The sequence below is a fragment of the Microcebus murinus genome, chromosome 4, assembly GCF_040939455.1.
Source record: "Microcebus murinus isolate Inina chromosome 4, M.murinus_Inina_mat1.0, whole genome shotgun sequence".
Taxonomy (NCBI): Eukaryota; Metazoa; Chordata; class Mammalia; order Primates; family Cheirogaleidae; genus Microcebus; species Microcebus murinus.
This window is the reverse complement of record NC_134107.1, coordinates 8,737,521-8,753,454: the sequence shown is the minus strand read 5'-3', so window position 1 is coordinate 8,753,454 and position 15,934 is coordinate 8,737,521. Positions and strand designations below refer to the sequence as shown.

At 36.8% G+C, this 15,934-nt stretch overlaps 1 protein-coding gene across 22 annotated transcripts in view; it reads right to left on the bottom strand.

Annotated features, from left to right (window-relative positions):
- Positions 1–15,934, bottom strand: part of PPP6R3 (protein phosphatase 6 regulatory subunit 3) — a 147,789-nt gene that overhangs the window by 43,091 nt on the left and 88,764 nt on the right. For all 22 annotated transcript variants that reach the window (XM_012757457.3, XM_012757460.3, XM_012757468.3 and 19 more), the window contains 4 exons: positions 5,599–5,728; positions 3,334–3,486; positions 659–808; positions 79–143 (listed from right to left, as the gene is read on the bottom strand). In XM_012757457.3, the coding sequence (XP_012612911.1) occupies positions 79–143; positions 659–808; positions 3,334–3,486; positions 5,599–5,728 (498 nt within the window). The remainder of the gene's footprint in view (positions 1–78; positions 144–658; positions 809–3,333; positions 3,487–5,598; positions 5,729–15,934) is intronic.

Genomic DNA, 15,934 nt, shown 5'->3' with positions numbered 1-15,934 from the left:
CCTTACTAGGACAATGGGGGATATTTTCTTCAAATTATACATCAAACTGAATTCCTTCCAAAAAAACAATTTACTTACTGTTTCTTCTCATTCATTTCCCAGGCTTCAAGTATTCGTTCTATTAATTGACATTTTTGGAAAAGCTAAATAAAAAAGAATATTCTAGTTAACATTTATATAAATGTCAAAGCATCAAAATTTTAAAGTGAACTAGAACTCTAGGTTAAACAGAACAGTGCTACACATATAACCCAGTAAGCTAAATGTAGCTGTGACGTACTGGTTAACACATTAACTGCCGTGTGAGTTATATTTAACTCACACTAGTTTTGAGGCTGGGGCCTCATGAAGCGTATGTAACTCACATGTCTCTTCACCTTGGGAGCTGCAAGAACTATTTTTCAAGTTGCATATGACTCACACACAGAAAACAATAAAAAATAAATTTTTCATTCAATTAGTAGGATCATTTTGTTTTTGAAGCTTTTATTCTATTTTTATAATAAAACATCATGGCCCCCAAGGAAAAAGATTTTTTTTTTTAATGTGGCAGTCAATGTGTTATATCAAATGCCATGTGGTAATACATTTACTCAGATCCTCTGAGCACTACAGGGATTCAAATCAGGAAAAGAAAAACGAGAGCAAATAAGCTTACATGTTTCAGTAACAAATTGTCACCAGTGGAGTCCTGATCAGTAATTGTTGCATTTTCTGTGTTTTCAAAAGGACTTGCAAGAATCAGCGCAATACAAATTTCCACTTGGGTATGCAAAAAGTTATTCCATGTATATTTGAAGAACATGTCCTACAAAAAAAAGTTTTCTTTTATTCAGTTTTAAGCTTAACTCAATGTTTAAGTCTCTACTTTAATACATTTGCAGATTAGTGATTTAATAGCTAAAAGTAAAAGGATGTGCTCTCAGTCCAATGGGACCAATGAAAAGAAACACAAGTTTATGGCAGTCCTCACTCAACCACGGTTCCATTTTCCATGGTTTGAAAACAGGTGGGTGCAGTACAGTAAGATGTTGAGAGAGAAAGAGACTGCATTCACATAACTTTTATTATAGTCTACCTATTTTTTATTATTGTTGATCTCTTCCTGTGCCTAATTTATAAATTAAACTTTATCATAGGTATGTATGTATTAAAAGAACACATAATGTGTGTATGTATGTATGTGTGTATATATATATAGGTTTCCTATCTGTGGGTTTCAGGGATCCAGTGGGGGACTTGGAAGGTATTCCCTGCAGGTGAGGGGGACTACTGTATCTTAAAGAAGGTTTAAAACACCACTTCATAGCCTAAATGACATGTTATCTGCTCATTCAACATGCCAGAATTTGCATGAAATCTAGTACAACAAACATATGAAGATAATAGTTAAGTTTCTCAAACTTTTTCAAAGCAACTAAACACAAATATGAAGCTCTGTAGATTTTCAATAGTTTACAAAGAAATGTATAAGAATTTCATTTTGATCCAATGAATACTGATGGCTTTTGTACAGGGTAATGTGCTAGGTGCAGTATGGGGGACAGAGGAAGATAAAAATATGGTCCCCAACCCTGAGGTGCTCACAACAAAGAATCAGCACTCTAGCATTCAAAAACTCCCAGAACTCTCAGCAAAAACAAATGAGGTATGAGAGGTGATTATATGAATCTCCTGGAAGCACAAGGGTTTTCCAAATTACTTGAAAATTACAAAAAGAAAAGACAACTTATAAAAGAACAAAATGCATAAAGTATGTATTCAGGATATGGTTAAATCTGGTTATCCAATCTCAAAACAAAAAAATAATGATTAATGACCCCTGTCATTATAAAAATTTATCACTACTCAAAAGTAGCTTTATAGAGGCCAGTGTAGTTAGTGGCTCACACCTGTGACCCCAGCACTTTGTGAGGCACAGGCAGGAGGATCACTTGAGCCCAGAAGTTCAAGACTAGCATGGAGAAGATAGCGAGACCTAATCTCTACAAAAAATTTAAAAATTAGCCAAATGTGGTGACGAGCGCCTATAACCCTAGCTATTGGAGAGGCTGAGGCAGGAGGATCACCTGATCCAAGGAATTTGAAGTTGCAGTGAGCTATGATGGCGCCACTGCACTACAGACTGGGTGACAGATCGATAACAGAATTAAACAATAAATAAAATTATTAACAGTAGAATAAACTGACAATAGTTGTATACTTTTATTAATAGAATGAAGGGACTAGCAACCAATAACTTCAAGGAGAACTCCAGAGGCAGGAATAGAAGGTTATATTCCTGGAGTTTTATACACTAGCCAGAGGGTAGGGCAAAATGTCCCCAGAGGACAATGACTATGCTACCAAAGAAACTATAATCTTTTACGTTTTCTTTTCTTTCTCCAAATTGTTCCTGTTTTCTATGCTCTATACTGATACGTCCTTTAACCCAAAGCTGAAACATAACTAAAAATATTTAAGTGATGCTAGGAAGCACAATGGTGTGGTTGATAAAGCACACATGGGCTTGAAATGAGGTGAATTCAAATCTTGGCTAGCCACGGACGTATTCCCTCTCTAAGCATGATCTGAAAAACAGATACTCTCTCTCCCACAGGAATTTTATGTACAGGATCACATGAGCAGTGTATGTAAGATGAACATTACAATGCTCATCATGTAGAAAGCAAACACCTCCCTTGAAACACCCCCAACTCTCCCCCAAATGTATGATGTGACCAGATGTCTTGTGAGGCCTGCTAAGTGTTAACCCTCGTGCCTTCTGTGTGTGGGTGGCAGAATGGACAGAGCCAGCATGGTGTCCGCAGTGGGGCTGGTGGATTCTAAGCACAAACCATGGAGCTGGGGAAGTCAGGGGCTAGGGAACCCCAGATAATTCCAGGGGCTTTTCCTTCTCCCTTCCATTGATAAGCAGACTAACAGCGGTCTCCAAAGGAATTTAGACTCAAATCAAAAGACCATACAGCCCCAGACACATCCCAGTGGAGTGAAGATAAAGGCTCGGCCCTTTGCTAATTCTTAATAAAAAACAATGGTATGCCCAGCAGTCAACGTCCTATGAGACTAAGTTTGAGGAAAAGACGTATGTCTCTTAATAATCTTTGAAACCCTATATTACAGTTCTTTACACACAGCAACAATAAATGACTACTGAACAATTACAAGCATTCAACAAGTATGACAAACTCAAGGCAAAAACTGTATTAAACACCATTTGTGCTCAGACCAAGAAAAGTAATTGACACATATTATAAATTTGTATGGTTGTAACTTGAGTTAAATATCCATGAATATCAATGGAAAATTAAAACGTCTGAAGGGGAATCTCACCAATATGACTCCAATGCTGTTCAGCTCCATGAGGTCCCCATTTATACTGCTGGTATTGGTTTGAAGCAGGCTGGATATCAACCTAATCACATTCAACCGGGTATTCCCCACAGGAGGGTCCAGCACACCCCATGTAGTCTTCATGACACTTTTCTGAGGGAGAAAAGCTTTCCAATTAAACCCAGTTAAACAAACAAACAAGCAAAACATATATGTGCTAAGACATAACACTAGATTAACTAACCCTGCAAATAATTTGGCCTGAATCCTACACCTAAAAAAATCTAAAGCTGCTACTGATATATTTAAGATATGATAAAATAACCAAGTATGTAAAAAAAAAAAAAATTAAGTAATTTTCCATAGACTACAAATATTGTTAAAAAAAATCAGGTGTTCCCCTGCTCCAGAATTCCAAACCGTCATGGGAAGAAAGCAGAAATCTACAAAAGCCATGGGAGGAAAAGTAAGATATTTCAAAATCTGACCAGAAATCCAAGAAGCTAAAACAAGTTATAAGTGGTTTTGGAATACAGTCCTCAATCTGTCAAATCTGTGATAAAAATACCAATTCAGAAGTTACCCCTGGATCACAACTCTGAAACGTAACCAACCTAAACCTGTTCTTGTCCATAAAAGGGAGTTTCTATAGTTTGAAATCACAAAGGACAGAAGCAGAACTTCCAGAATCTTAGATGTCTGACAGGAAAGGGTAACAAATTACAACCTACCAGTTGGGTCACCCTTTCTGACTGTCCCCCCATCCACACAGCACCCACACCGCCTCCTACTCTATCCTCTCAAGTCCTAATGGAATGGTAAGGCTCACAATAAGACAGCTCTAACCGATATTTTTAAAAAAGCTTCATGGATCCACTTACACAGCACATCATATAGTCAAATCAGGTACAAACTGAATTCCCTCACTCCTGGGAGGAGAAGAGAAGCCCAAACAAGACACTGTCTTATTTCTGAAACAGGGTCAAGAAGAATCAGAAGCTGCCTGCTTGTGCCCCCAGAAAGAAGAGCAGACAACCTAAAAACATAGATCAGGCCCTTCCTCATACACATTCTTTTCTCACACTTCCTTCTCCCACCTCTGAATTCTACTTGTGATGTTCTCTCCTCTTCTCCTAAATCACTTTTTCTTCTTTCCTTACTATTCTCTTCTTCCTAGGACTGGTATGAAGGATGCCACTGACTGTAATTGTAAAACTATAACAGAGGCACTTTCGGTGAGAGTGAGCACAAACACTGTGGTCCACGCACATCCAACACAGGCTGAATGCAGACAAAAAGACGTGGCTGGGATGGAACCAGCAGGATGACAAAACTCTGAGTGCAGCGGTAGAACCACTGCTTGCTCGCTGATATCCTAATGTGTCTGAAAAGATGATCTGGAAGCTGAAACAGACTTCCTTGGTTACAGATATAAATTATTCTGGACTCTCTCTCCTCCCCAAATGGTTAAATAAACAGAAAACATATAATTTAGAAACAAGAAACTAGTATTCTAAATTCCCAAAAACTCACACAGTAGATAAGCAGAGATACATATTACAGAGGATACTGGATCCAATGATACAAGGCAGAAGAAAAAAGGAAAGTGAAAAGAAGTGGTGGTGGGACTATAACTGTCACAGAATTTAATCTTTCATCCTAGATGCCAAAAGCAAGCGCCTTTTAATCTAATCTAAACCTGCACCGATCAAAGGATTTGGGGTGAAATAGAATACCATTTATAGATTGTTGACAAAGCTCAATGAGTAAATGGTCATTTTAAAATTAGCACGTGGATGCTCTGTACTGAAAAACTAACACACCTAGTAGCATTCTTTCCATGTTGTACACAATTCCAACCTACTATTTCTTAAATAGGGTCATCTGTCCAGCAGACTATTATACTGCTTCAATTCTGATTAAGAAAACATAATCTCAAAGACCAGCTTCTGAAAGATTAACTTTACCTCAAAGATGTGAAAAGAACAGCCCATGAGAAGAAAATTGCTTATTTTATCATGTAAATACCTAAGAATTTATAGAAGAATGAAAAGCTGAGTTTCTTAAGCAGATAAATACTTTAATAAATTTAATTCTACACCATTCTCTGCTCAAAGCAGTAAAAACAAATGGCAGTGTGCCTTTTAAATATTTTGTACGTGCAGATCACAGCCAGTTCTGTTACTCCCTAGGTTCATATACTTTTGAATGACTGTTTACATCAAACTACTGGTTGGCCAGCCATGCTCAAGATAGCTCCCCTACCTTGGGTGGCTCAAGCAAGAGTTCATGAAAAGACCCAAGTCTTCCTCTGATGGCTTCTAGGACACTCTTGTTGACTGAACAAGCTGAATGACTCATTCCTGGTGGGCAGATTTCTATATGGCCTTCAAATCTTGAAACAAAGAAGGTAATTTTAGTTATTATGATAACAAATCATCCAAGGTAGCAACCATGTACGTCCATACCTAATGATTACATAACTATATAATGATTATATCAACACTTCTAGCTGCAAAAGGATATGGAGAAAGTATAAGAAGACAGAAGTGGGTGCAAATAAAACCTCCATGGGGATTAGCCAATATGACCTGAAATCCAAAGGGTTACAGGGTCAGGTAAAAAAAAAAAAACAAAAACAAACAAACAAAAAAAAAAACCCACACATGGGCTGGGTGCAGTGGCTCATGCCTTATAATCCTAATACTTTGAGAGGCCAAGATGGGAGGATCACTTGAGGCCAGGAGTTCAAGACCAGCCTGGGCAATAGAGCAAGACCTGTCTTTGGGGGAAAAAAAAAAAAATCCAAAGAACTATATGGGATTCATTCTCATTCTATGCCTCCTAACTCCTTATGATTATTATATAAATAGCAGGTCTCTAACTGACCAGAAAAATCTGGAAAGCAAAAGGAGATCCAATCCCTGAATTATAGGGCACGCGATATTGCCTGCCAGTTTGGGATATTATTAATAAACAGGCCTGTACTTGTTCCATACAGTTTTTCTGGGGTAATCAACATTGTTTCCTACTTAAAAGGTTTAAATTATTCTTCTACATAAAGGTCAGTTTATATTAATTATAACCTACTCCCTATTGAGAAACATTTACATGTGGAATAAGATTCCCAAATCCCAACTGGTGCTAGAGACTACAGGGCACAATAATTCTCAAAGTGGGGGCAGGGCAGAGTCCAGGAGGGGAAGAACATTAGGGAGGAGAACTAAAACTGTGGACATAAAGTTCAAATTAAAAGATATACTTGAAAGGGGTGTGTCAACTCCACAGCAACGAAAAGTAGTAGTTAATAATGTGGTTGCTGGAGTGAGTCTGCCTGAGCCCAAATCCAGGCTCTTCATTTATCAGTTATTTGTCATAATGTGGAAAAGTGGGGGTCGCTCCAGAACATCTCTCCCAGGACAGCTCTGAAGACCACACTAATGTGTAAAGGCTGACCATACAGTGAACACCTAGGGAATGGTTGTTATTATTATGACTATTGCTTGAAAATATTCTACACATGTAATTGATTACTAACTCTGAAAACTACATGGACTAGTCAAAAACCCAATTATTAGAAAGAGGGAAAAGACCTGCTTTGATTATAGTGCTTTTTTTTTTAACATACAGGGGTTTTAGTAATTTATGTGCCTAAATGTAACTTATTGATTATAGTTTCTGTCTACGGAGCCATGCTTTAAGTTTGTCACAACCCCATAATCCTGTAAGTATCTGCATATTCTTGTGTATTTTATCTTCTAGTATTTTAAATTTAATTCATCTGGAATTTTACTTTTGTATAAAATAACAGGTATAGACATGATATTTTTCCCCAAGTGGTAAGTCACTTTTTAGCCATGCTTCTAGAATAATCACTCTCTTCACTTATATAAAAAACCATATTAAGTCATATAATAAAATTTCTTAATCATTCGTAAGTTCTATTCATTCATCTAAATACATAGTGTCAATTTATGTACCAGTCCTGACCTAGGTCCTATAATCAACATCCATGGTGCTTTATAACACTTTATACTGGTATCACACTTCTGTATTTATTATAATAATGCTGCATTTTAATATGCAGCAGGTTAGGAAACACTTCTGATTCATCTTGCTGTGATCATTGTTACATGTATGTATGTAAGAGGCAAGTAACCCCAGTAACTTGTCTTGCTCAAGTTTTGTTAGGTTAGTCTCATATCTTTATTCTTCTAAATATATGTAATAATGCACCAAATCCAAGACAAAAACCATGTTGCCATCTGAATAAGAGCTATATTAAATTTAGAACTTGTATTTGGAAAGGTACTGTCATGTATTTTAGCAGTTGTTTTTATCATTGAGTAGGAATGCACTGTATAGATGTGTTAGTTTCCACTCACAGGTTTAAGGAAATTTGGTTATTTAGAGTTTTTGGCAATTATGAGTAAAGTGACAAACATTCATGTATAAGTTTTTGTACAGCATAGCTTTTAAATTTACCTGGGTAAATACTAAGATATTACTGGATGACATAAGTGTCTCTTTAACTTTATAAGAAATTGGCATTTTTATAAAGTGGCTGTATCACTTTGCATTCCCAGCAGCCACATGTGAGACATTATCTGCTCATCACCAGTACTGTGTGTTGTCCAATCTGTTGTTTGGTTTAGCTATGAAGTGGGCTGAACGGTAGCCCCCAAAAAGACATGCCCACATCCTAATCCCCAGAGCCTGTGAATATCACCTCATTTGAAAAAGGGTTTTTGAAGATGTAATTAAAGATCTTGAGATGATTTATACTGGATTATCCAGGTGGGCCCTAAATAACATCACAAACACCTTTTTGAGAGAGAAGAGGAAAGACGGACACACAAAGGAAAAGGAGATGGAAAGACAATGCAGAGAGGCGGACACAAGTCAAGGAATGCCAACAGCTACTGGAAGCTGGAAGAGGCAAGGAATGGTTCTCCCTTAGGGCCTTTGGAGGGAATGTAGCATTGCTGATAACCTGATCTTGAACTTCTGGTACTCAGAACCATGAAAAAATTACTATTGTTTTAAGGCAAAATATTAATATTTTTATTTGATGATATTTACAGTCATAGACAAATACAAGTTGTTCAAAAAGTGTATAGTGGTATCTCAATGTTATTTTAACTTGAATTTCATGAAGATCTTGGCCATCGTTTCATGCATTTGATACATACACACACACACACACACACACACACCTTTTTTCCTTTAACTGCTCAAATCTTTTGACCTTGAAATTGGGCTGTTTTCTTGTTATTAAGTTTTGAGTACTCTTTATACATCTGGATATAAGTCCTTTCTCACACGTCTTTTAATTTTCTTAAGAGTCTTTTAAAGAGCAGATTTTTAAAATTTTAATGTAGTCTGAGTTGTCAACTTCCCAGGGACAAAGATTTCCTCCTGTTTTCTTCTAGAACTGTTAATAGTTTTGGGATTTACATTAGTTCTATGATCCATATTGAGTTAATTTTTACACAATCTGCAAGGCATGTCAAGGACCAATATTTTTGCATATGGATGTCCAACAGTTCCAGGAGCACTTATTGAAAATGCTATCCATTATCGATTGAATGGCCTCCATACCTCTGTCAAAAATCACTCGACTGTTTGTGTGTGGGTCTACTTCTGGACTCTGTTCTGTTCCAGTGATCTTTATGTCTATTCCTATTTTTTCATCACACTGTTCTGATTACTATAGCTTTGTACTAAGTCTTGAAATTAAAGGGTGAATACTCCCATTTTATTTTCTCTTGTAAAATTGCTTTGGTTATGGTACTTGCTTTGATTTTCCATAAAATTTTACTATTAGTTTGATGATTTCTAGAAAAAACCCTGCTTAGATTTTGATCAGAATTGTACTGAATCTATATGTCAGTTTGGGGAGAAGTGACATCTTAACAATATTGAATCTTCTAATCCATGAACATAGTATTTCTCCCATTTACTTATGTCATCTTCAATTTCATTAATATTTTATAGTTTTTGGTATTAAACTTTGCACACATTTTGTTAGATTTATATCTGTTTCCTCTTCTTTGTGCAACAGATGATACTTCATTAAAATTTCAAATTCCAATGTTCATTTTTCTAACTATATGGAACTGAAATTAATTTTTGAATACTGACTTTGTATCCTGCAATCTTGCTAAATTTACTCTTTAGTTCTAGGAGTTTTTTACGTATTTTTTAGGATGTTCTACAAAAACAATCCTGACATCTGTGAAACAGGTTCAGTTTTATATCATCCTTTCAAATCTGGATGTCTTGTATCAGGTCATTAAAAGTGAAATGTCCAATTTCAAATCAGAAGTGTAGTTCATTATATCTCAAACAAGAAGTAGTACAATTAACCAAACTACGGGCCTAAACTATTGACACAATCTTGCCATCTTAATGGTAGCTTATTTATGCCAGTAGCAAAGCAGCCTAGAGAATGAGTGGAGATGAAATCATGAAAGATGTTTTGTACAGCTTGATGAGAAGTAAATATTTTTCTTTGCAAGAAGTGGTCCAAAGCCTGAAAGAAGCAATAGTTGGTGCAAGGTCTGGTGAATACCGCGGATGACAGAGAGTTTCCAAGTCCTGCTGCGGTAGTTTGAGCAGCGTTTGTGCAACATGTGGTTGAGCCTTGTCTTACAAGAGGATTGATTGGCTTGTTTCTATTGACCAAACTTGGCTACTTAATCACAAGCATCCTCATCATATTGTCCACTTGGTTGCAGCAGACATCCACTATAATCGACTGACCAGGCTTCATGAAGCTATAGTAGGTAACATCAACACTGGAACATTAGACACCTTAGCTTTTCTTGATGAATGTTCAGTTTTGGACTGTGTTTCGGCACTTTATCCAACCACTGTGAGTGCTTGAACTTGTCAAAAAGAATTCACTTTTCATCACACTTAACAATACAGTGTAGAAATGGTTCACCTCTAAGTTGTGACAGCAAAGACAGGCAAGCTTCAAGGCGATTTCTCCTCTGATGCTTGTTTAATTCATGCAGGACCCATCTATCCAGTTTCTTTACCTTGCTGATTTGTTTCCAATGGTCCAATATTGTTGGAATAGTGATGTCAAACCTTGTTGCTAATTCACACGCAGGTGGAGATGGATTCACTTCCACTACATCTTTCAGCTCATCTTTATCCACCTTGGTCTCAGGCCGCCCATGTGGCTCATTTTCAAGATTAAAATCAGCAGAATGGAACTTCTTAAACCACCGAAAGACTGTGCATTCATTAGCCACATCCTTCCCAAACACTTTGTTGATATCTGGAGCTGTCTGCACTGCACTGATTTCACGAGGGAACTCATATTTAAAAATGACACAAATTTCTTTTACTTATCCATGGTTTCACAAAAATTGCTCTAAAAATAAATTTGCAAGATAATCATAAGCCAAAATGTGTTGTTTGAAAGACTGAGATGTACCTTCACAAGAAGTGTCAAATTAAAAAAAAACAAAAACATTGTGATGGAATTTAAAATAATAAAATTTCTTAAAGAATTAAAAAAAAAAACACATTGTGATGGAATTTAAAATAATAAAAAATTTCTTAAAGAATTAAAAAAAAACATTGTGATGGAATTTAAAATAATAAAATTTCTTAAAGAATTAAAAAAAAAAAACAAATAAGTGTCAAATTGAAATGTCAAAGATATCAACTATCAAACTTAGTATGTAAGGAAATCGGACACTTCATACTTAATAACCTAATATTTCTTTCCTGCCTTAGTATACTCACATGGACCTCCAGCATGAGCTTATTAAACAGCAGTGGTGATGGTGAGTATCCTTGCCATGTTCTCCAATTTTAGAGGAAATCACTTCAGTCTTTGACCATTAAGAATGACGTTAGTTATGGGTTTTTTAAAAGAGGACTTACCAATTTCCAACTTCCTTTCTATTAATAATTTGCTGAAAGGTTTTACCATTAAGTAACGTAACAGAATGATCATATGGTTTTGTTTCATTAGTTTGTTCACTTGATGATGGCTGAAAGATGAATGAGCCTTGCATTCCCAAGAAAAACCATACTTAGCTTGTGTCACAGTAACTATATAATATACTGTTAAGACTTGATTTGCTAATATTTTATTGAGGAACTTTGCATGTGGATTGCATTCCCAAGAAAAACCATACTTAGGTTGTGTCACAGTAACTATATAATATACTGTTAAGACTTGATTTGCTAATATTTTATTGAGGAACTTTGCATGTGGATTGCTACTGTTGTCTAGGTCTTCTATATTCTTACAGATTTTTTTTTTGTCTAAATGTCTGTCAACTATTATTAGAATAATTTTAGGTATATAGAAAAACAAAGAAAGTAGAGTTCCCATATGAGCTACATACACATGGTTTTCCCTGTTATTAATAATTTATTGTGAATAGGGGGGAAAGTAAGGTTTAGGGAAAATGTAGTATTGTACATTTGTCACAAATAACAAACCAACACTGATGCATAAAATCCATACTTTATTTAGATTTCCTTTATGTCTTTGTTCTTGAATCCCATCCAGGATATATCATATTTAGTTCTCTTGTCACCTTACCCTCTTCTTGGCTGTGACAGACCTTTGTTTGTTTTTAATTACCTTGACAGTTTTAGTATTGGTCAGGTATTCTGCAGAATGTCCCTCAATTGGGACACTGTGATGTTTTTCTCATGGCTATGGGCCTTTGAGAGGAAGACCACATGGGTAAAGTGTGATCTTCAATACATCATATAAAAGGTATCTACTATCAACATAACTTACCACTGGCTGTTGACTTTGATTATCTGGCTGAGGTAGTGTTTGTCAGGTTTCTCCACTGTGAAGTTACACTTTTTATCTTTTTCCGTACTGTAGCAGGAAGCCACTATGCATAGCCCACACTTAAGAGGTGAGGATCATCTACATAACCTATTTGGAATTCTACATGAGAGATGTGCCTCCTTTCCCCCATTTATTTATTCAGTCATTTCTTTTTATCAGTATGGACTTATAAATATGTATTTTATAATTTGAGTTTCAATACAAACACTCTTTTACTATGCAAATTATTCCAGCTTTGACCACTGAGAGCTCTTTCAGTTGGGTCCAATGTCCCTTTGACAGATGACATGATTTGGAGTTTTAAAATATATTTTTAAAATTTTGAGCACTTCTTTACTTTCTGGCACTATATGTTCCAGACTCATCTTGTATATGTCCTGCTCCAGGTACAGAAACAGCCAATTCTCGAATGAACCCTGGTTTCCTTTATTGGAGAATGGTATTAGAATCCAAGTTCTGGGTACTCGCTGTACTTGTTCCTAACGGCATGTCATTATTTCTAGGCCTTACCAGCTGACAAGTGTCTTTTTTGTTTTACTCTTCATGTTCAGTATGGGTAATTCCTAATGCCCTATCCTGATTCTCTCCTCAACTATGTCAAAGTTCACCAATATCCAAAGGCATTCTTCATTTCTGCTACGGTGTTTTTCACTTCTAGCATTTCCATACCATCTTCCATCTCCATGTTAATGTTCTTCATTTGTTTGGGTATTGTCCACTTTTCCCACCAGTCTTTAACATGATAATCATATTTCTATTTAAATTCTCTCACACTTTGAGTCTAGTTCTATTGATTGCCTTTTCTCATGAGAGTTTGTTGGGGTTCTTTTTATCTTGTTTCTTGCAATTTTGGTTGATAGCTAGAAATCTTGGATAAGATAGAAGAAGCTGATATAAATAGTATTTATGTAAGAATGGACATGTCTTTTTACTACGTCTTTAGTGTGGGTTTGAATCAATCTAGTCAGCAGCTGAGCTAGGGTTGGGTTTTGTTGTTACTATGATTTCCGTCAGTATACTAATGATTTCAAATTCATCAAGTTACCATGTACTGACAGGCCCAGTTTGCCAAGCTTTTCTCAACGTCTGCTTCACCCAGTTTAGGTCTTCCCTTTAAGTCTGCTGCTATTCCTTGGGAGAGTCTCCTTCACCACTAGCTTTTGCTCCACCAGTAAGTTATTGTTACTTGTCACTCAATGCTCGAAGGCTTGTTGGAGAGCGGTAGGGTGGAGGGAAATGCTCTGTTTTGTTCAACCTCATTCATAAGCAGAAGTGTCCCCAGGTCTTAGGGATGGGGCCCCTCTCTGTAATCCTTCCCTTATTCCAGGAGTAGGACATTCTCTAATGGTCTGGACCCAAAATGTGTTCTGTGTCTACATCGGATAGAGGTTTTTTTCCTGGTCCCTTCATCCTACTATAAATGGCCTTTACCTATGTCTTCAGGGCTAAAAGGTTTACTACCCTTTACTCAGTGGCTTAGGAGATTTGTTCAGTAGGGTCAGGAATAGAGAAGGATTTGGGGGGGGGGGAGACATTTCTTCCAAGGGCTGCTGCTCCCTTCCTTGGGTCTACACTATAATGGACGTTTCTCTGGTCTTTCACCCTGCCACTAGTACTTCTCGTAAGGGTTTTCAGGTGTGTGCAAATTATCCTTGTGTCTGTAGTTCTCAGGGTTTCTTTACTCTCCCTTCTCTCTAAGGTGCTTTGGGAGTTACATTACTTACTGTTACTCTACTACATTTATTTAAAAAAAAACCTATCTGGGCCGGGCGCAATAGCTCATGCCTGTAATTTCAGCACTCTGGGAGGCTGAGGGAGGTGGATCGCTCAAGGTTAGGAGTTCGAAACCAGCCTGAGCAAGAGCGAGACCCTGTCTTCTACTAAAAATAGAAAGAAATTAGCTGGACAACTAAAAATATATAGAAAAAATGAGCCAGGCATGGTGGCACATGCCTGTAGTCCCAGCTACTTGTAAGGCTGAGGCAATAGGATCACTTGAGTTGTTGTGAGCTAGGCTGATGCCATGGAACTCTAGCCTGGGAGTGAGACTCTGTCTCAAAAAACAAACAAACAAACAAAACCCTTATCTGAATCATAATTTTATCAAGATGAAGAAATATACTATATATAAGAATGTACTTCAGCTGCCCAGTATGAGAACTATAATACATAATAATTTACCCCTTCTCTTTATTTCTTGAGTTTTGTTAAAATAACCTGAATTTATTCCATTCTTTCAACATCTGACTTATTTTGTTTATTCTTAACATTTAAATTTCACAATAATATTAATTTTCACATCTCTACCCATTTCTTGGGGATAATTTGCCAATGTATTTCCTTATTTTAAGTTCTTTATTCTTATATTTTATGTTTGGCTTTGGTAAAGGCCATCTTTAAGTCATTTTATGTCATGAGCAGTACACAGATGGAACACTGAATCCTTATACACACAAAAATCCCTCTTTTGCTCTCACACATCAACATGAGTGTTCCAGGCTCACAATCCTGCCCTCTGTTTTTCAGTATTAAGCTTCACAAATGAGATCTCTGGTGATCTCACTGGCTTCATAGGTAGCCTATTTTTCCTTATTCAATACTTCTAAGATTTACTCTTCATCCTTGGGATTCATAAATCTTATCAGGATAAAGTTAGGATCTGAGTCTTATTTTAATAATTTAATCTTGCTTAGTATTTGGTAAACTGTTCTGGTTTGAGGATAAGTTCCTTATGGTCAGAAATTTCTCTCCATTATTTCTTTTATTATTGTCTTCTCTGTTTGCTCTATTTTTTTTTTTTTTTTTTTTTTTGAGACAGAGTTTCACTTTGTTGCCCAGGCTTGAGTGAGTGCCGTGGCGTCAGCCTAGCTCACAGCAACCTCAAAATCCTGGGCTCAAGCGATCCTCCTGCCTCAGCCTCCTGAGTAGCTGGGACTACAGGCATGCGCCACCATGCCCAGCTAATTTTTTTCTACATATATTAGTTGGCCAATTAATTTCTTTCTATTTATAGTAGAGACAGGGTCTCGCTCTTGCTCAGGCTGGTTTCGAACTCCTGACCTCAGGCAATCTGCCCGCCTCGGCCTCCCAGAGTGCTAGGATTATAGGCGTGAGCCACTGCACCCGGCCTGTTTGCTCTATTTAAGTTGTACACGTATGTGGTTTTTTCACTTCCATATGTAAAAATGTTTTATTTTTTTCATTTATTTCTCAAGTCAGAGTAGTCCATATAAAACTTACAGCATCATCTAACATGTTTTAAGCCACTTTAAGAGATGGTGCAATGGCCTTGCAGCATGAGTAGCAAGTCCTGCAACACTTGATTAATAAGTTATTGTTTATTTTATTTAAAATAAGATTTGCCTGGGAAGACACAGATAGACAAACAATCCCCAAATTATAGCACACTTGAAGCAGTGCTGCCACACTGCCCTTCCGTTAGTATTGACCAAAGCCTCACAAACCAGCAACAGAGATCAGGAATTTGGTTAGCAAGGGCTGGTAAGGCTGTCTTCACCATTTTGCTAGAAGCCAAAATTATACCACTAAAAGTAAATTCAAAAACCTTGGATAGCTAAAGTTTTCATGTAATGACAGCAGACTCAATCTGTCCTCCTCTTCATGTCCCCTGCTTACTGAATGGATCCATTATTGAAGGAGAAAATAAAAATTCCAATCTCTTGATCATACAATTCTGGAACACTTACTTATACATATCTCTTCAAATTCTCATGCTCCAAGAACAGTTGGAAAATCATGTTA